General features: G+C 45.5%; 1 protein-coding gene across 3 annotated transcripts in view; it reads left to right on the top strand.

The window, feature by feature from the left end:
- The window catches only part of LOC123774712 (uncharacterized), a 241,123-nt gene extending 219,679 nt beyond the window's left edge, over positions 1-21,444 (top strand). The window contains exons 1-3 of one of the 3 annotated variants that reach the window (XM_045769227.2): positions 10,458-10,615; positions 16,689-16,875; positions 17,026-19,410. In XM_045769227.2, coding sequence (XP_045625183.1) covers positions 16,703-16,875; positions 17,026-17,719 — 867 coding nt within the window. In that variant the 5' untranslated portion in view covers positions 10,458-10,615; positions 16,689-16,702 and the 3' untranslated portion in view covers positions 17,720-19,410. Of the gene's footprint in view, positions 1-10,457; positions 10,616-16,134; positions 16,381-16,688; positions 16,876-17,025 lie in introns of those variants that run through there. The other 2 variants (XM_045769226.2, XM_069310761.1) reach the window with 2 other exon arrangements.
- The last annotated feature ends 1,163 nt before the right edge of the window (positions 21,445-22,607 follow it).

Raw genomic sequence — 22,607 nt, 5'->3', positions numbered from 1 at the left:
CATAGTGACAGTATTGGGCAGCGCCACTCATCTTGTGAGTGGACACACTGCCATAGTGACAGTATTGGGCAGCGTCACTCATCCTGTGAGTGGACACACCGCCATAGTGACAGTATTGGGCAGCGTCACTCATCCTGTGAGTGGACACACCGCCATAGTGACAGTATTGGGCAGCGTCACTCATCCTGTGAGTGGACACACCGCCATAGTGACAGTATTGGGCAGCGTCACTCATCCTGTGAGTGGACACACCGCCATAGTGACAGTATTGGGGCAGCGTCACTCATCCTGTGAGTGGACACACTGCCATAGTGACAGTATTGGGCAGCGTCACTCATCCTGTGAGTGGACACACCGCCATAGTGACAGTATTGGGCAGCGTCACTCATCCTGTGAGTGGACACACCGCCATAGTGACAGTATTGGGCAGCGCCACTCATCCTGTGAGTGGACACACTGCCATAGTGACAGTATTGGGCAGCGCCACTCATCCTGTGAGTGGACACACCGCCATAGTGACAGTATTGGGCAGCGTCACTCATCCTGTGAGTGGACACACCGCCATAGTGACAGTATTGGGCAGCGTCACTCATCCTGTGAGTGGACACACCGCCATAGTGACAGTATTGGGCAGCGTCACTCATGCTGTGAGTGGACACACCGCCATAGTGACAGTATTGGGCAGCGTCACTCATCCTGTGAGTGGACACACCGCCATAGTGACAGTATTGGGCAGCGTCACTCATGCTGTGAGTGGACACACCGCCATAGTGACAGTATTGGGCAGCGTCACTCATGCTGTGAGTGGACACACCGCCATAGTGACAGTATTGGGCAGCGTCACTCATGCTGTGAGTGGACACACCGCCATAGTGACAGTATTGGGCAGCGTCACTCATCCTGTGAGTGGACACACCGCCATAGTGACAGTATTGGGCAGCGTCACTCATGCTGTGAGTGGACACACCACCATAGTGACAGTATTGGGACAGCGCCACTCATCCTGTGAGTGGACACACCGCCATAGTGACAGTATTGGGACAGCGCCACTCATCCTGTGAGTGGACACACCCGTCCGTCCGGGATCTTGTTCTACCGTCTCTCAATTTCAAACGTCTATCCCCTGGCTACCCTGTCTATTCTCCTCGGTATCTTGTATGAGGTGATCATGTCACCTCTGTTTCTTCTCTTCTAAAGGTTTCCGAGATTGATTTTTTTGAAAGGCTCCTCATAGCTTAACCCTCTTTGTTCTGGTACAAGTCTTGTTTCAAACTTCTGCTCCACGCTAGTACTTCATATGGCCTGAAAAAAAGAAGTCATTTAGGTTTTAAAAGACGATTTAATGCGCCTGACAGCTGAGTGGACAGCGCTTCGGATTCGTAGTCCTGAAGTTCCGGGTTCGATCCCCGGTGGAAGCGGAGACAAATGGGCAAAATGATGCTGATGCTCCTGTTACCTAGCAGTAAATAGGTACCTGGGAGTTAGACAGCTGCTACGGGCTGCTTCCTGGGGGTAACAAAAAGTAGGCCTGGTCGAGGACCGGGCCGCGGGGACGCTAAGCCCCGAAATCATCTCAAGATAACCTCAAGATGCTCCCTTGTGTGTGTGTGTGTGTGTGTGTGCCTCTGGACTTAATACTCCAGTTACGGCCTCTCCCAAATGTTTGTATTCTTTCCCATACCTATAGTAGTCTTCCTCCTTGTATGGTGTAGAGACCTGTTGGTCTCCCTCCTCCCTTTCCCATCTTCGTTACCTTACAGTTGCCGGGAAACAGGAATTATCCCAAGACTAGGCATTATCCCAAGACTAGGCATTATCCCAAGACTAGGCATTATCCCAAGACTAGGCATTATCCCAAGACTAGGCATTATCCCAAGACTAGGCATTATCCCAAGACTAGGCATTATCCCAAGACTAGGCATTATCCCAAGACTAGGCATTATCCCAAGACTAGGCATTATCCCAGGACTAGGCATTATCCCAAGACTAGGCATTATCCCAAGACGAGGAATTTTCCCAAGACTAGGAATTATCCCAAGACTAGGCATTATCCCAAGACGAGGAATTTTCCCAAGACTAGGAATTATCCCAAGATTAGGGGGCTCGACAACTCCCTTCAGCTCAGCACCTCATGTGTGACTGTAAACCTTCGTTTTGTTCTTCACTGTACTTCCTCACCCAGTTCGTCTTCCCCAGTTATCCCCCAGCCTGATGCTTCTCCTTTCTCACTAGGAACAGTATCAAATATTTTGTGACAGTCTAGGAAAATGCAGTCAACCTAGGCTCTCCGCTGCGATATTTGTAAACAATAAAACTAATCATTGTAGCCTCACAAAAAAGTAACCTGTGCATTCGACAAAGAAATCGGCGCAAAAAAAATCATTTTTAAATACAGAGGTAACTGCCTGTAGTGCTTTGTAATGTTTTTTACAGTGCTGCCAACCGCCAAGTATTGCTTGCTAAATGAAAATAGAACTGCATAAGGTCGACCGCTGACTAAATTATCTATTATTGACATATTCTTTCCTCTAAGCCGGCGATCTCTGGCCGGGGGATTAAAACCTTCCTTAACGTATCTCCTCTCACCAGGTAATGTAAAGATGAGTAGTACACACACACACACACACACACACACACACACACACACACACACACACACACACACACACACACACACACACACACACACAGATTGCAGAGATGGTCAGAGAAATGGCTACTAGAATTCAACACGAGCAAATGTAAAGTTATGGAAATGGGACTAGGAGATAGGAGACCAAAGGGACAGTACACAATGAAGGGGAACAGCCTACCTGTAACGACGCGTGAAAGAGACCTGGGGGTGGACGTAACACCTAATCTATCTCCTGAGGCACATATTAATAGGATAACGACAGCAGCGTACTCTACACTGGCAAAAGTTAGAACATCATTCAGAAACCTAAGTAAGGAGGCATTTAGGGCGCTTTACACTGCCTACGTGAGGCCAGTCTTAGAGTATGCCGCCTCATCATGGAGTCCCCATCTGAAGAAGCATATAATGAAACTGGAAAAGGTTCAGAGGTTTGCAACGAGACTCGTCCCAGAGCTACGAGGGATGGGGTATGAGGAGCGCCTGAGGGAACTGTGCCTTACGACACTAGAAAGAAGAAGGGAGAGGGGGGACATGATAGGAACGTATAAGATACTCAGAGGGATTGACAGAGTGGACATAGACGAAATGTTCACACGGAATAGTAACAGAACGAGAGGACATGGATGGAAGCTTGAAACTCAGATGAGTCACAGAGATGTTAGGAAGTTTTCTTTTAGCGTGAGAGTAGTGGGGAAATGGAATGCACTTCAGGAACAGGTTGTGGAAGCAAATACTATTCATAATTTTAAAACCAGGTATGATAGGGAAATGGGACAGGAGTCATTGCTGTAAACAACCGATGCTCGAAAGGCGGGATCCAAGAGTCAATGCTCGATCCTGCAGACACAACTAGGTGAGTACAACTAGGTGAGTACACACACACACACACACACACACACACACACACACACACACACACACACACACACCCCAAAGACCCAAAGCTCAACCCCCGCAAGCACAAATAGGTGAGTACACACACACACACACACACACACACACACACACACACACACACACACACACGCGTGCGTGCGTGCTCTTGTTACCTACCGCCCCTCCGTAATCCCAACCTTTCTCTTGTGTTCTCTTGCTCCACACTTTGTTCTCCCTGCGCCCCTCCGCCAACCCCGACATTCCTTACCCATTGCCGAGTGTGTCTAGTTTATACTCGCCTATTTGTACTTGCGGGGGTTGAACTCTAGCTCTTTGGGTCCCACCTCTCAACTGTTGTACAGATTCCTGAGCCTACTGAGCTCTATCATATCTACATTTGAAACTGTGTATGGAGTCAGCCTCCACCACTGCCTAATGCAGTCCATTTACTAACTACTCTGACACTGAAAAAAGTTCTTTCTAACGTCTCTGTGGCTCACTTGGGTACTCGGCTTTCACATGTGTCCCCTTGTGCGTGTGCCACCCTTGTTAAACAGTTTATTCTTGTCTACCCTGTCAATTCCCCTATGAATTTTGTATGTGGTGATCATGTCTCCTCGAGCTCTTCTGTCTTCCAGCGACGTGAGGTGCAGTTCACTCATCCTTTCCTCGTAGCTCATACCGCTTTGTCTGTCTGTCTGTCTGTCTGTGTCTCTCTCTCTCTCTCTCTCTCTCTCTCTCTCTCTCTCTCTCTCTCTCTCTCTCTCTCTCTCTCTCTCTCTCTCTCTCTCTCTCTCTCTCGTTACATAATCTTAGATGGAGAGTTGTTGCGTCACCTGCCCTCCCATGCTCTCCCACCCCTTCCTGCCTCTCCCACCCCTCCCTTAAACCACAGCCTCGTCTTCCACTTGGACTATTTATCTATTTTTGCCTGACGTGGTGTATGGTGATAAGGATTAAATATTGATCAACGGGGAGCCGGGCGATCCAGCACGTATTGTGGCCGAGCCGTTTAGACCATCCTGGTCCTGAACGTGCGGTGTAGAGACCATCCTGGTCCTGAACGTACGGTGTAGAGACCATCCTGGTCTTGAACGTGCGGTGTAGAGACCATCCTGGTCCTGAACGTGCGGTGTAGAGACCATCCTGGTCCTGAACGTACGGTGGCTACACACACTCCTTATCCTGCCTGATTAGGGCTGGTAAACACACCATTGGACAAGCGAGGCTTCCTCTCCCTACCCCCAACTAACACCCCACCCCCCCAACCCCTCCCACTTACACCCCTCCACCCCACTCACCCCCTCCCACCACTCCCATGGTGTGTGAGAGCGTGTAGTGGTGGCTATAGTCATTTGATGTGATATATAAAACTGGCGGGTCTGTCTCCCACATGTTATTGTTGATCTTTTGAATGCTTCAAGTTCGTTTTTTGTCCCAAACCCCCATTTTTCCCCCATAACGAAAGTTTTCTAGCGTAATGAAATACTATTTTCGTGCGCCAGGCGTTCGTGCACCAGGCGTTCGTGTGCTGTCATATCACCTCCAACCTGTCCTGTCACGAATGAGTTACGTTTTTTTAAGGGAATTAACTAAGCCGTTAAACATATGACGTACTAATACAAATAGAACATTACATAGACGTGCTCTGCGCATCGACGTCGATAGGTTTGTGGGGTTGCTTGGGTTTGTGGTCTCTTCTAGTTAGGTGAAACAGTTGTAATTTTTAACGGAGTGGAGAGAACGGGCTAGCACACCTTGCCTGCTGTAGTAGGAGAACCGTCGAAATCGTCTACAGGTACACTACAGGTTAGAGTGTATTCATCAGAGCTATTCCTGCTGTCTAGGCTAGCAGGAATACTGAGGTGCCGACGTCAGCTAACAGACGGGGCGGGCCCTTCCCTCCCTCCTCTTCCCCTCCCCTCCCCCTACCCATCCCTTCCCCCTCCCTGGCCCCTTCCCTCCCCCCCCCCTCCTTCCCCTCTCTGGTCATACTCACACTTCTTGTTTTCCTATTAGTAAATAGGGAATCCTTTCCCACAGTGTGAGGCTGCTTAATGGTGTACATATGGAGGTGACTGTGGGGGGGAGTGACTGTGGGGGGGGGGTGGCTGTGGGGGAGTGACTGTGGGGGAGTGACTGTTGGGGGAGTGACTGTTGGGGGAGTGACTGTTGGGGGAGTGACTGTTGGGGGAGTGACTGTTGGGGGAGTGACTGTTGGGGGAGTGACTGTTGGGGGAGTGACTGTTGGGGGAGTGACTGTTGGGGGAGTGACTGTTGGGGGAGTGGCTGTTGGGGGAGTGGCTGTGGGGGAGTGACAGTGGGGGAGTGACTGTTGGGGGAGTGACTGTTGGGGGAGTGACTGTTGGGGGAGTGACTGTTGGGGGAGTGACTGTTGGGGGAGTGACTGTTGGGGGAGTGACTGTTGGGGGAGTGACTGTTGGGGGAGTGACTGTGGGGGAGTGACTGTGGGGAAGTGACTGTGGGGGAATGACTGTGGGGGAGTGAGGGGGAATGAAACAGTGGGGTGAGAGGGAAGGTGACAGTGAGAGGGGATGCAACAGTGGTAGAGAGAGAGAGGGGGGGGGTGACCGTGGGGGGGTGGTGAGAGGGGGATGTGACAGTGTGGGGGGGTGGGGTGGTGGGGGGGGGAGCAAGCGCTGCCCCCACTAAGAATGGTGCCGTGAGCCTCGTTGCCAAGTAGTGCATTTTAAGTTTTAATGGATTCTCTCATTGAAGCAGAACACTTGTAAGAGAAATTGTTACCTCCTTTACCGGGACGTTGAAAACGTCTCTGAAGGTATGGGACGAAGAGGCTGGAGATATCTGTATAGTTCGTAGTGGATGAGAAGCCTGCCTTGAATTGTTGAGTGATGGTTGATGTGTAAAGGGAAGTGACTAACCCACGCGGGACGGGGGTTCGAGGCGAGCCTTGGAGCCCCTTGTATACACACACACTCACAGCCACACACTTGCAAACACACGTGCATACACAAGCGCATCCGAATACCACAGCAAGACCAACAGGCATAATGTTCAAGCGTCGTGTGTGTACCCGGAGAATGCACCAGAATGGTAGGGATGTGTTTCAGGGGGAGTATTTCCTCCCACCTGCACAGCCCACGAGTCCCACAGTAGGCCACGAAGACCCCCGGGGTCTTAGTGCCTGCTCCCACCTTTTCCCCATACGCATAATCGATGTCCTCTCCTGTGAAGTTAATACTTACTAGACCCGAACGTGGACCAAGAGAGTGTGTGTGCTGGTCGGCACGGACACGGGTGTCGGCTGCCTTGAGAAGGTTTAGGAAAGTGCACGCGACGGTGGTACCGACGAAGGCCGTATGGTGCGTCACCAGCCTCCTGTTGACACGCCTCACACTTTATATCACTGGTGACCAAATTTATCACAAGTGAAGCAAAAGTCTCCAGCAGGAAGTGATAAATACTGCTTAGGAACGTTTCATGAGTGATGCTCTCCTCTCTCTCTCTCTGCCAAGAACCCCCTCCTCCACCACCCTGTAACCTCACCACACCACCCACTGGCTCCCATCCCACCCCCAACCCTCCTCCCCCACCCCCACCAGTCGCCATCCCCCAGCCAGGTTCTTGCAGCCGGAAATGGCCGCTGTGTTGGGGGATAAGCGTTATTCATCCACTCTGAGCAGAACTACGTTCCCGCCCAGCCTCTTAGCTGCCGTTTCCACCACCACTTAAGAGTCGGGTATGGCATCCCACCCTACCCTGGGTTTCCTTCCTAATCCCACTCACAATACCTCAGTCTCACTCACCTTCTGACTCACCAACTCACCAACGTATCTCGCCTACAGTCTCGTCCGCTGCCTTACCCACATAACTCACCTCCTGCCTCACCCACATTATTCACTTTATGCCTCCTACCTTGAGCCTCACCCACATGACTCACCTGCCTCACCCCCGTATCTCTATCCACTTCACTGCTTTCCTAGTGTCAAACCTAAACCCTATCACCCTATCCTTGCTTTACTTACCCTAGTCTCTTCCTTACATTTATAATTTTATTATATATATATAATGACTTGTTTTAAGGTGTTATGATATCGTATGCGGCATTACAGGGATACCAACCCTAGCGACAGGGACCTTGAACGGTCGTACCTGTTCTTAAACTATTGTTTAACAAGTTAAATGTTTACCGTTAAAGAGTCCGTGACTACATAGTTTCCCCGGCTTGGCGCCTTCTTACGATAATTGCTAACTTACTTAAAAATCTGTGCTTGAATTGATGTATAAATATAATATAATAATAATAATAGTATAATAATATATTTATGATTTTACTTGTGGCTTTAGATTATAATAATATCCATTAGGAATTTTATGTAAGTTACGAAATTAAACTGACTTTAAGTCATTTAAACTTATGTGTGCAGGTAGATTTTATACTGAAATGGTCAGTCTTAATTACTGCAGCCTTGGGGGGCAATTCACACACTTCAGGTAGCTGTGTTTTGCTGCCTGGATTGGTTGTTAGGGAAGCGTAACTGAATAGTTTACAACGCTAGTGTTGACTCTACTGGGTATTGTTTACAACAAGTACTGTTTTACGGAGAATTTACAGTCGAAGTCAAGCTCTGCCCGAAACGCTTTGCGTAATAGTGGCTTTAGGCATTTTATGTACTAGCTCGATCTATAAATCCATCAACTTTTGTATCTTGTATGTATGTACCTTGTATGTATGTACCTTGTATGTATGTACCTTGTATGTATGTACCTTGTATGTATGTACCTTGTATGTATGTACCTTGTATGTATGTACCTTGTATGTATGTACCTTGTATGTATGTACTTTACCTGAATAAAAATTTGCATTTGTATTTGCTTAAGTTGGAATACATACAAAAATACGACAAAATAAAGATGACGTAGTCTATTTATAACTATTACATTTTCATGAATTAAAAAAAAGTAGCAGTTTTAGTAGATTATTCTTTGGTCATGGAATATAGAAAGTGTTGTGCGAGGATAAAGAAACAGTCGTGTTTGGGGTGTCTAATATAGTCTTAAATTATTGATGAAGCCATCCTTAATATTGAAAATAATTGTTCTCAATTTTGCTTCAAACCAGTGGAAATAAACAACAGTAATATTTCAATCTAGTGTTGAAATTAACCAGACCATCTCTTGAATTAATCAGACCACACACTAGAAGATGAAGGGACGACGACGTTTCGGTCCGTCCTGGACCATTCTCAAGTCGATTGTCTCCGAAACGTCGTCGTCCCTTCACCTTCTAGTGGTCAACATATTTAGTCTGGTCAACATATAGTCTGGTCAACATATTTCAGCCACGTTATTGTGGCTCATCGTCTGCATCTCTTGAATTATATCCCGAGTCTTATTGTGAGGAACCAGTGTTGTATAGACTATGCTACATGAGTGGGATTCTTTCGGACGTAGGTTCGAACCCTCGTCACGGCCCTTGTAGATTTGTTCATTTGTAGACTATGTATTCTGTGGCGCAGAGCTGCCACCTGCAGCAATACATAACCTTTCACACCCATCCCGGTCAAATCTGGACGAATGACGTTTATGTAACAATGAATGTATCAGCGCTCACTGGAGCATGTTTGGCCTGTCAAGGTTTAACATTTCAAGCACAGAATGAATTCCTGCCTGGTGTAGGTAAGCCTCATCAGTCACCCTTGGGGAGGAGGGCAAGACGCGCCTCTCAAACCTCCTCCCTTCCTGCCTGCCTTTCACTCTAGAACAATAGTGTGGGTTTAGCTACAATATAATAATAATATATTCATTATTTGACTTGTGGCTCGTCTTGGGGCTTCAGAGTATAATAAATATTAACAATGTTTATATTAATTAAAATACTGCTAATGATATTACCGTACTGCTGTTGCTAATAAAATTATCTATAACAAAAATAAAATTATCAGAACAAAAGTAACTGATAAGTGTTAATCAATCAATAGCAATGCTAATAAACAGAATAACTCTTACGGGACTGTCAATCTCGCCCCCCAACAGCATTCTTAAACAGTCAATAGACAACCAAAAAAGAGCTATAAACGTGTTTGTAAAAATCAAGAGTGGAGGAGCGAGAGTGGTGAGAGCGGAGGTAAGGAGCCGGCGCGGCCGCTCCCGGCTGGCGGGCGAGCCGGTGTGACAGCGTTCACCAGGCCAGACCCCCAGCCGGCACCTGCCCCCCCCCCCCCATACTACGATAATGGCAGCGATAGGCTCACACTCGTCCCCCATCACCGCCGCCACCCAAGACACTGGCGCTAATTATGCTTCCCCATGAGCTTTTTTTTGGAGTGGAGGGGAAGGATTTACCCATTTTGCGTGTATTTTAATATGTACGACTTTTATGCTGCCTATGGTTGCATCATTTTATGTGGTACATGCTTTGTTTGAGCATAATAGTGAGGTTATGCTTCACATACTTCACAACTTAATTATTTCAAGGTAATGTTTTCTTTACGATGGGAATTTGTAAATAAATTAGTTCATTAGAACTAATGAAAATCAATCAAATCTTGCTAATGTCTACTAATAGGTCATTAGCGCTTAGGCGTGACATGTAATGAGGCGCATGAAAATATGTGAGCGAGAACACTTAAAACCTAACCTCTACCATAGGTATTCCATACACGCTTTCACTGGCTTTGTCCTTGGTGAACGGCCCCGGTGGTTGGCAGCCCTGCTTAGCTCCACCGCTATGGAGGATGTAGAAAATGGAGAATAAAAGTGGATACCGTTGCCTGTCTTGCCAGATTGTGTTTGTTTTTGCAACCAGTCGTATAATTTAATATATGTTCTTTTTCAAAATAAATATAATGCAGATTTGATGACGATTGTTTGATTTTTTAAAGCGCCACTAAATACCTCTGAGCTGAGGATCGAACTTGCCGTGTCCGTTTTCTATACACTCCCAGTGACGTTTTGCCTGCAGCAGCTGGTCAGATGTTTCAGTTTAGATTAGGCACCCACCGTGAGCAGACGTGTTGCGCCTCAGCTCTTGGTTAGAAAGTTTGTGTGAAGAAGAGCACTTTCTGAAAAACGTTTAAAGCTCGTCTATTGGATTATAATTTTACTCTCGAGTGTTACCAGGTGTGTAAAGTGATTATTTTGTCTCGAGTTAAGAGTGATGTGAAGTTATAAGGTGATATTGTCTTTGTGACAATTTGTTAAACAGACATTATAAAGTCATTTGTTAATTTCATGTGTTTTGCAAATCGCACTGAAATACAGTTTGATAATAAGTGTTTAGCTATATGTCACAGATGTGTGGAATTTAATTAAGAAGTTTATAAACGGATATTCGTAAGTACCAAGAGTAGCCCATTTTGGGGACTTAGAAATATTTTAGCGTGGTGATGAGCGGGTCACTTGATGGTGATGGGAAGAGTGGCGCCGGACGCTGTCCATTTAGTGTGTGTGATAAGAGACTCGGGGCGGAGGTAACTGTTCCGGACAGGTCCCACGGGAGCAAAGACCTGCTAACGCTAGCAGTAGTGAACGCGTGCTCTTAGTCAAGCATTTACCGCTTACTTTGACAAATCTCGTTTCGTGGATTTTCTTGCATTCGTCTTGTAGTTAAATACAGTTAAAACCTGCGATGTTTAGCTGGCAGTGTGTTGAGGTGCGCTTGTGTGTTCATCGGTTCATTATACATTTTTCTCTGGTTAGTTGATCTTAATGAAGATACACAGTCTACGAGGTTGGGATTATCGAGTGCCAAGTTAGAGGTTTAGTGTAACTTAAAACTACTGTAGCCCTCATTGTTCGCGGTTCCTTGGAATTTCTCGCTGTTAATGAAGGTATTAGTGCATTAAGAGAGTCTCCTTGTTCTCGGCACCAGCAAATTTCTGCATCTCATTATACAGTAAAAGGTCGCTTGCAACTTTGGTATCTATCCTACATTATATCTCGTGAGAGTTTTTGTGTTCGTTCGTGCTGTAACAGATGACTTTGGTATGTTCGGTTTTTTAGTCGGAATGTTTTCATGTGGGGAAACTTTTTTTTTGTATTCATTAATTACTTCAAATGCTCTCTTTTATATAGTTTTAGGCGACCTAATCACAGTATTTGCGTTTCTACGGCTTCGTTTTTTTTATATTGATGGAACTTTGGTGAAATTGTTGAATTTTCTAGCCGATTTTTATAGCAAATTTTGTTTAAGGAATCCAGATGTTTGTGTACTGAGGGCATTTGACAAGCCATATGACCTATTAACTTCCCCTTATGACCCGACACGGAAGTGATTATAGTTGATTATACCTCAAGGTTGGGGCTTTGGTACGAGTGGCAGAGAGGTGATTATGGTGAAGGCCGCCGCGGGATCACCTTAGGCCAGCTAGCGTGCACCCTACCTCGAGTCACGCTAATGACACCTCTGTCCTGTACCGCTTTAAACTGTTTTAAGGGGTCGTGCAAGTTGTACCAATATTGAACAAATAAAACGTTTGATGCTATTAACAAGTTAATAAAATTGAATGTGCCTAGGTGAATGGATTAAAGTTAATGGTTTTACTCTAGTGTAGATATTGATAAAGTGTGGAAACTCAGGCTCCACGACAACAAGCCTTCCTCGAGATCTTGAGTGGGTGAAACTCTTGCTTGCATAACAAATTTTAGGGTTTAAGGAGAATTTTTCAAATGAGGTTTATTACACCCGTTTGCAATATTGTTTTATTTTGGGTTTGCCATCCCGTGGAGGACTGAATGAGGACCCCCTGCATTATTTGTAGGGGCTTAGTTAGTGGTGGTGGCGGCTTTCAACACTAGATGGACGACTTGACGCAACAGCCTTGGCATGGATTTCAACAAGTGCTGCGCTGATTGTCGTCTCGCGGGCCAACTCATGCCGCCATAGTTGTTACAAATTCTGTGAACTTCTTATATTTGCTGGACTAAAGTTTTGCCAGAGTTCAAAGTGTCGTAACTAGACGTTTTACGGATACACAACATAATGGATTCATAATTATAATGAAGCTTTTTCGTATGTGATACATTGTAAGGGAAATGTATCCGTTCCACCAAGTCGTTCCCCTTCAGCCATTCGCGTAACTGTTCTACCTTCCGTCTTCCCCCTCCCTCCCTCCCTACCTACCTACCCACCCCTCGAGAGGCCCCGGTTCTTCCTGGCAGCGGCAGCAGCAGCAGCAGCAGCAGGCGTCGCGTCCCTGGGCTTGTGTGATCCTGGTGGTGCTGACCCTGTCCCACTTAACACGCTCGCACAGATACAAACGCTCCTACGCGCACGTGTTGGTCTTAACTAGTGTTTAGATATATTGTGCTGAGAGTAACTTTACTTCATTTCCAATAGTTTTTGAGAACTTGCGAGGAGGGTCATATATATTTTGTAAGTGTTATCGTCGTTGTGGATTCAGTGAAAAGTATTGTCTACCTTAGTGTAGGCTGATGACCTTGCCTAGGCTACTTGAATAGCACTGTTAAGCCCCCAGGGTCTTTGAAAGGTTTAAGTTCACTCTGACTGCTCGACTCCCTCGCACTTGGGTCTACAATGGTTGACCCACATCCATCTGGCCACCACTCGACGTGTGGCCAACATCGATTAGGTAGTAGTTTGAGTCTTGTCTGCAAGCACTTGATTTATCTGTTGCATCAGATTTTTAAACAGGCAGTTCACTACCCCGGGACCTTTTAAGGGTTACCATGTAGAATCTACAGGGTTAGTTTGTAGGAACGGAATCGGTACTTACGACGACGTTGGAAAGGAAAAGGTGTGCAGGTGGTGGTACTCGCCTAGTGAGGTGTCACCTGTGGTGGCAGGTAGTGGTGGGTGACTTATTGGAAGTAGAGGTATGTAAGGGGTTCTTTCCTGGCCTCTTAAAGTACCCAATATAGTACATGCTGTTGTAGATTAATAGGAATAGTCATCGGGTTGATTAAATTAATAGGCATTGCCATTTTTTTCTCTAGTGTAAATGCTACATACTGTTTTGTTTTACTGGCGAAACGTTTTGGTATGTCAAGTTTCTCGTTTGATTAAATGTTTTAGATTTATAAGGGAAAGTAATTTTTGTGTTGCTGAGTTACTTTTAACTTGAGAATTAAGGTGAAAAACGAGAATGTGAAGTTTTAAGAGGAGTGCAGTGTTGGTGCGGTACGACATGTTCGGCAGCGTCTCGCCGAGGCTGGGAAACGGGAGTCAGTCTATGGTCATGTTTACAGTAAGGTTATTTAAGTTTCTGGGAGGTATTTTGCCTTTAGAACATTATATACAAACAGTTTCAACATAATTCGTTTACAATACCTCGTTATCAGTTCATGTGTATTTGTATTATTGATTTTATAAATTTTATCAGATTAATTATTTCTGCTGTAATACTGGCAGGTGATATTCTCTGGCATGTCTAAACCTTACGGCACTGAATTAATTATGGTGCATCCGCACTTAACGTAGATAGATAACGTAGAAACCGGTGAAATGGTTTAGTAGGCCTTTGGAGTTGGGTTAGGACAGTGACGCTTATTACAACAGAGAGGTATCGCCAGCCTTTTTTTTGTACTGGGTAGGTTGCTCTGTAGCCTGTGTTTGAAGCATGTCCGCAGATTAATATTCACTTACGTACTGTTCCCGTACTGTGGGGTGGTATTGGTAATAGCTGCACATATTGGGCTCGAGAATTGAACCCCATTACAAAAGCGGAGTAAAATTGTTTTGCAGAGATTCCTGTCATTTTTATGTAATTTATGGTTTTTCACTCACAAGACGAGTGGCGCTGCCCAATAAACTCACCCCTCGGGGCAAAATTTAATAAAAAAAATTAAAATTTATGGTTTTGGAGCAATGCCTGGTACCAAAAGTTACCCGGCCACATCTAAGGTTCCGCTGGAGAACTTGTCTTGTATCGAAGGAAAATACGTAATGTGTATTTAGAACTATTGGGAAATCCATTAATTTTTTAAGTGTATAAAATGAGCTTTGTCTTCGCCTGCAGTGATTCAGCATGATCCAGCAGTAGAGGGTTGAAGGGTTGAAACAATGCTCTTGTTCCATTAAATCTACGAGCACTTGTTACTAAGTCACATTATTTCTTAAATAATGCTTGTATTCTAGTGTGGGCAGTCTTGAGGGCTGCAACAAGTTTGCGGTACGACGTGTCGAGATGTTGCTTTCGTGCGCTTAGTTAGCCTTGGCACCGGGGATCTCCCCATCGGTACGACAAGTTTTCCCCACAGTCCCGCGCGAGAGAGGGGGATCTCCTGAACAACGAATTGGTAACTGTGAGGGGCGACCTAGGGATGGGTGGGAGGTGGAGCCCCATCCCAGGTGATGGGGTGTGAGGTGGACCCCCGTCTCAGATGATGGGTGGGAGGTAGAGCCCCATCCCAGGTGATGGGGTGTGAGGTGGACCCCCATCTCAGGTGATGGGTGGGAGGTAGAGCACCATCCCAGGTGATGGGTGGGAGGTGCTGCCCCATCCCAGGTGATGGGTGGGAGGTAGAGCCCCATCCCTGGTGATGGGTGGGAGGTAGAGCCCCATCCCTGGTGATGGGTGGAAGGTGGAGCCCCATCCCAGGTGATGGGTGGGAGGTGGAGCCCCATCCCAGGTGATGGGTGGAAGGTGGAGCCCCATCCCAGGTGATGGGTGGGAGGTGGACCCCCGTCTCAGGTGATGGGTGGAAGGTGGAGTCCCATCCCAGGTGATGGGTGGAAGGTGGAGCCCCATCCCAGGTGATGGGTGGGAGGTAGAGCCCCATCCCAGGTGATGGGTGGAAGGTGGAGTCCCATCCCAGGTGATGGGTGGAAGGTGGAGCCCCATCCCAGGTGATGGGTGGGAGGTGGAGCCCCATCCCAGGTGATGGGTGGGAGGTGGAGCCCCATCCCAGGTGCTGCAGCCCATAATGAAGTTAGTTCTAAAGTGTGCTAGAAGCGCGATCAATTTTCTGCTGGTTTTGATTTGTTGTATGTAATTAGGTCTAATTACCATCGATGGCAAATGTAAATATATTTAACGGAGAGATAATTGCCCCTCTGAAACATTTATATTTACTTTATTAAGACGTTAGGAATATTTTGGCATATAGAACACCTTTCTCGAGCCTTCATTAATTTTGTTGGTATTTGGCATGGGGTCTATTGTAGAGGAGCCATTATGACGCCCACGTCCCTTGTTTGACATAACGTGGACGCTTACAAGGATTCAGAGACTTTGTGACGTCATTGTCCCAACAGCGTGTCAGGATGTCCGCTCCACAGAGCGGGGCATTCCACGAACGCAGTTTTTTTTCCTGCAAATTTGCATCACTGCTGCAAGGCTGTCGGGGTCATAGCAAGGGGCAGCGAGCGAATGCATTAGTTTTCATATGTTAGTTTCATTGCAGAAAGTGCAACGAAAAATGACATTGCAACTAGCGCCCACATGCAACGTCATACTGTAGTTGACGTGATGACGCTGGCGTGACGTCACACCTAACTGGGCTCGCGATTGGTTCGAGAGGGAAAATCACGCCTACTTCAGTTACCACCTTTTTCACCGCGCTGGTCTTGTACCAGATCTCTTCGTACGCCTCGCCTTAGCGTGTGGCCGGGCGGGGTGAGCGAAACGCACTGAATCCTAGGGAAGTGCGAGGGCGTCAGGTTGCGTTTCGCAGTAAAGGCAGAGGCGTCACACGTTGGTGGCTGGCTGGGCCGGGTAGTGGTGGGGTTGCATGAGAGCCACTGACTCAGATACCCAAGCAACAAGTGTGCGGTCGGACGGACGGGAGAGGTAGTGCCGCTGCCCCTCTGTTCTGTTCTCCCCTTAGTCATCGTATAGCTGGGACAGTTATACTGGACATTATTACATCAATACTCGAACGTGGGTGTTAGTGAGAACGTATTATGGTGACATTGAGATACAGAGGTACGAAGCTTTCTTTGGTGAATACTTTGGCGTTTTTTGTGACATTGTGTATATTTTGGAAAGTGACTTGATTGTTCGCCGACTCTCACACTTAAAGTATACACAATCAGATAAAAGTTAAGCAATGTAGCAGCTGTGAGTGTGAAGTGCTTTATTTCAGATTTGTGCAAGTTTACATAAAGATATTGCACAAGTTTGTGTGTGCGTGTGTAAGCGTGTTAGCAATGAATAACAAAGGCAGGTAAAATAATTTGCAACATTTGTGTTGAGAGTATGCTAATAGGGGGGTTTTGTTGTTGTTTTGACAGGTGGTAGTGCGAGTATGGCCATCGACGCCAGCGGTGTGTGGCCGACGCAGAGTGCTCGACGCGGGGCCCTCGCCACCTACAAGTTCCGTGTGCGTGAGGAACGCAAGCGGGTGATTCGCCTCTCCAACGAAAAATATCGCACCATTGATGACCACGAAAGCGGCCTTCGTAGATTCGTACTCATCAAGTAAGTATATGTTGTAAAAACGTTGTTAGTTTTCAATCTTGATTTTTGAACTTCACGGGGGAAATACTTTTGCGTTACCTTTTTAAAATGACCTACTTTCTAGATGGCGTATGTTAAATTTTTTGTTTTGTTTTTTCTTTGTTTCTTTAGGAACACGTTGAGACGACTTCAGCGTGAGGCTAGAGAGGAGAAGCTGGCGCGACACCGCGCTGGCAGCACCAATGTGTCTCCTTCCTACTTGTCTGCCTCGCGACCCCGATCTCCTTCCCCTCCGTGCGACATGCAGGTCTCAGACGTAATGAGTGTGTACGGCCAACCCGCCCCCACGCCCCTCTCCGCTCTGGACGAGGATGACCCAGCGCCCCCGGCCAAGAAGCCGAAGCTTTTCCTTGATGATGACAAAGAGAACTCTAGGAAGACTTGTGAAACAAGGTTGCAGTGCGAGATTGACCAGAAGGAGGACAGTCGTTTAGTTGTGGACGATACGCAAGAAATTTTACGAGACTTGTACGAAACGTTCACAACAGACTCTTTGACGCAGCCCCGTCCTGGTACACCCACGCCGCCCCGCCCAGACACGCCTTACTCGTCTCCCTATTCTTGCACCTTACCTACGTCCACCTCGCCTTCCTCTACTGCCAGTAATGCCACCACCACAACCACCACCATCGTGAGTAGCAACACCACCACCGCGAACTATAGCAGCAGTGGGAACTCTGGGAGTAGCTATTATGATTGGTCCAGGCCACAGCAGCAACAGTACGCCTGTGGTCATGCCTCGCTCTTGGGGAATGATCTTCAGTCTGTAGTTTTTCATAGCCTAATTGCCTCCTTGGAGTCGTAACGCGCGTGTGATGCTGTTGGCAAACTCCAGCAGCAGCAGAAACAGCAGCAGCGGCAGTAGTGACTAGCGTTGACTGCAGTGCCATGCCAAAGAGGTGCAATCACTGTGCTGGGCGGCCCCCGGACTTGTGTGTGATTCATCAAGTGTTATCAGCTGTGATCTTACCATTATTACACGGACCCCTGACTCGTGCAGTGCCTGAGTGATGTGATGGAGCAGGCGGGGCCCAGGAGCCTACGTCTAGCTACGCGGTGGTGTGAGGTAGGGCGAACAGACCCTCGGTGCTAGGTGACCCGATGGTGGGGGTGTCAGAGAGACTGCATCCTCACTGATAAGTTGTGCTTATTACCAGACGAGAAAGGGAGTGCCGTGGACTTTAATGTATAACATGCGTTCATCATTCACTTTCATTCATCATCATCATCACAAGATATGCATATTACATTTTCATCCTCGCCACAATTCTTGCTTATGGCAACATGTCTTTGTTTCGGATTTCTGTCACCACAAAATAATGCTTAAGTGATAATACATTTAGTTGGTGAAGGTCATTTCCGGCTAATTTGATACGTGGCAGTTGACGAGGGCATTGTGTAACGAAGCTCTCCCGTGGGTCAACGGAAAAGTTCGGAAATGTCCCTAAACGGCCACAACCGCTCCAGAGGAAGTACATGCGTAAGTGTTCTGGTTATATACGCCTTGGTGGTCAACGTTTGGTGGGGGCGATACTTTCCTATCCTGCATTCCCAGTGGCTTCATATATCCATTTCATATTTTCTGGCGTTAATACGATCACGCAAAGAGCAGTGAAGTCAACACTCGTGAAATTTGGTGATCACGAAGCCTATTCAGCTGGCAGCTAAGTTGGGAAAGAGATTATAAGGTATGACATGGAAGTAACCCCGGGCGAGCTGGAACCAGTATGTGCTTCCTGGGGATGTGACCTCAAGTATTAGTTGTGTAGACTTAACTGGCATTTTGTTGTCTAGTCTTTATTTGTCCAAAGTTCTCAACTTTTTTTTTTCTTGGTAGGGTTCTGCAGACTTGTTACTATTAAAACGGTAATTGGTGACAGTCAAAAGATTGGCTCGACACTTGCGGAGCGAAAAATATAATAGCGAGTGGACCCGAACGCTGGTCACATAATAATTATTTTCCGTGCTGTAGCGTCACTCTCGCACTCGCTTTACTAAGGCAAAATGTGCCGATATCGGAATCTTGATCAAATCACTGCCATGTAGAGATTAAGTATAACTTCATTGCCTTAAGGTGTTGACGCGTGCGTGGACGTGGAGATATTGTACACGCTGTTGCTCGCCAAGTCTGCAGGCCCAATGCCATCCCCCCCCCCACGCCCCTGTTATCTTCTCCACACCCCCCTCCTTGCAACCTCCCCCCTACACACCCTCCTTGCAACCTCCCCCCTACACACCCTCCTTGCAACCCCCCCCCCCACACACACCTTGCAATCTCCCCACACACACACCCCTCCTTGCAACCACCCCCACACAACCCCCCGCCTTCTTGCAACCCCCCCTTGCAACCTCCCCTCACACATCCCTCCTGGCACCCTCCCCACCCCCTCCTAACTATACACACACACACACACACACACACACACACACACACACACACACACACACACACACACACACACACACACACACACACACACACACACACACACACACCCCCACCCACCCACCCACCCTCCCTCCTTCCAACCTCCCCCCCTCCTTGCAACCTCCCCCCCCTCCTTGCAACCTCCACCATGCCCCCCCCTCCTTGCAACCTCCACCATGCCCCCCCCCTCCTTGCAACCTCCACCATGCCCCCCCCTCCTTGCAACCTCCACCATGCCCCCCCCCTCCTTGCAACCTCCACCATGCCCCCCCCCCCTCCTTGCAACCTCCACCATGCCCCCCCCCCTCCTTGCAACCTCCACCATGCCCCCCCCTCCTTGCAACCTCCACCATGCCCCCCCCCCTCCTTGCAACCTCCACCACCCCCCCCCCTTCTTCCAAACACTCTTAACTTCCATTTCCTCTCACTCCCTCTCATTTTCCCCCCCTCATCTCTTGCCCCCTCATCTTGCCCCTCTCCAGAAACACTTGTCGGCGAGGTGTCCACACCACCACAGGGCACGGCGCCAGAGTGCCATCTGATCATCGCATAAAGTAGGATTACTTTTTACAATTTTGTATATTGTACAAATGTATATGACAGAATTTTGTTATCATTAAGAGCTATTTGTATTCGGTTTGTAAAAAAAACAAAACAAAAAAAAACTAAAGAAAAAAAATAGTAATATTCTTCGTGAAAGTCGAGACTTCAAAATACCAAAATGTAGTTTGTATAAATATTTTGTACTCTAATGTACCATAATAGCCGCTAATACAATTAATTACCAACCATTTCCAAGACATGTATAGTTATTACATTTATTTACACACAAAAAAGGTTGTATGAATTATTTATTCTGATTATGTATATTATTTATACTTTGTAAATGAAGAAGACATTAATGGAACACTTGACAGTGCAGCAGCTCCTTGACATTGATCCTCCGCACAAGGCTTGACAGCTTGCTTCACCCCTCCCCCCTCAGATGACGTCATTTTTAAGACGCAAACCCTAGGCAAAATGTTTGATTTAGTTTTTCCATTATCTTGTTTGTATAATGTATATTATGTGATATAAATTATATATATTATACATGTATATAATATTTAGGCCTACATGAACATATATGCAGACATATATATTATATATACATAATGTTATGGATTTTAACACTAATTTAAAATTGTCATTGAGGTCATCTGTGACATTCGGATATCAAAATTGAGTCACAAAGCTGGTTTCACAGGCTGAAGGTCGACCTGTTCTACATAGATGCTTCTTTCACTAGTTGGCCAGTTTTGACAAATTTTTATTTTTCCGAGAATTGGAGCCCCCGTTAGGTGGAGGTTTTGAGAAATAGGCTATGTCGCCCAAGCAGTCTTGTCTAGTTTCAAAAGTTTAACTTCAGTTGCTACTTTGAGAAGCGATTCATATTTCCGCTGGGTTCTCCCTATTTTATTTTTTTAATTTGTGGCGGGAGAGGCCTAGAGGTTGTAAAATGCACAAAAGTCTTCAATTGTATTTTTTTTATTGTTTTCCACAGTGATTGTGTTTGCAGAGTACATTTAGTTTTAATTTGTATTCTTACTTCTCACCAACCAGTTTGACAAACCTCCTTGTTAGAGGATAAGGGTTTATCACAATTATAAGACTTTTTTTGTAATTCAGGTTTGAAAACTGGGTCTAATGTACAAAACAAAAAAAAATCGCTCTGAGGCGCCTTTGGTATAGTGACGCCCGACAACCTCTGCTATTTTTTTTTCTCCCCAGAACTTACGTAGAGTGATGCAAGAAAAGTTGAATAAGCTGTAGCAAATGGGCGTGACTCGCTGAAGGTGCCACAGAGTGGGTGGGGAGGGATGGGGTGGGGTTGGGGGGGGGGGTAGCTGTGTCACACTTTGCTTCAGTTATGACATAGTTAGTGACTTATGCTATGTAGTGATGACGCTATTTACAACTGTGACATAAGGTAGTGGTGGTAATGCTATAAACGAAAGGTAAATAATAGGGATGTTTTTGTTCCTGCCAAACACGTGAAGGTGTATTGATTTGTTACCTTGTATTTTGTGAATTTTCCAAATATATGACATGAAACCTATAAATGTTTCATTCCTTTCATAAAGGTTTTTGCGTTTTATCTGGCTGATTTGCTTTGCAGGATCTGCATAGTTAACGTATAATGGAGAACATAAATACAACGAAATTACATAATATCTAAATAGACTTCTCGCTTGGGGCCATCTTTTTGTTAATTACCTAAGGAAATAACTGAAGAATGCACTATTGGCTGTTGCATTAAAGTGAGAGAAGTAATGTCGAGTACATAAAATGGGAATAAAATAAGTTATCACATACAAAACACTCCTCCCCCCAGAAGTGACTTTTATAATATATATTTATATATAAAGGGTATCTGTGTGGATCAGTATTCAGTGTAAGTGTACAGTATATACCTCAACTAATGTCATACTCTTCTATTAGGTTCACTATACTGACAACTTTATGGCAAAATGTTCAAATTTTGGAACATTTTACCATAGATTAATAAATGTCGGGTCGAAAAATAAAAGAAAGGTGATGAATACACCGTCCAATTGACTTTGAATATTTGAAAATATATTCTTAAGTAATATAAAGTTCACAGATATCCATATACAGATTTAAAAGTATATAAGAGTGCTTACATGTTTCGAAGCAACAAACACATTTTTATACTATCAATATTTACTGGTTATAAATTTTCGTATTTTGGAAATATATAAATATAAATATATATATAAATATATATACATGAAAGCCAATTACACGAATTTAAAAAGGTATGTGTGTATTAGGTTATTTATTAAGTGGATGGGTAAAAACTGTTAACCGAGAATTTTTACAAAATATAAAATTATGTAGTATTATCCCTTGTAAATTAATGTAAATATGATGTTTATATTGTATATTATTTAATAAAGAAAATTAAATGAGTAAAAATGAAACTCCTAAACAATTATTTAATATTTCAATTTGCATTGACTGCATCCAGCAGGAGATTTTTAGTACCCCTTTAATAATTTTGAAAATTGTTAGGAGATATTATATATATATACACTGTATATGTATATGTAATATATATATATATATATATATATATATATATATATATATATATATATATATATATATATATATATATATATATATATATATATAATATGTTATATGGAGACACTGACGAATATTAGTTGATCAATTATGGAGTACGGGTAATTAAATGTCC

Source organism: Procambarus clarkii, chromosome 68 (assembly GCF_040958095.1).
Source record: "Procambarus clarkii isolate CNS0578487 chromosome 68, FALCON_Pclarkii_2.0, whole genome shotgun sequence".
Taxonomy (NCBI): Eukaryota; Metazoa; Arthropoda; class Malacostraca; order Decapoda; family Cambaridae; genus Procambarus; species Procambarus clarkii.
Note: the sequence above shows the minus strand (reverse complement) of the source record. Positions and strands in the feature narration are given on the sequence as shown.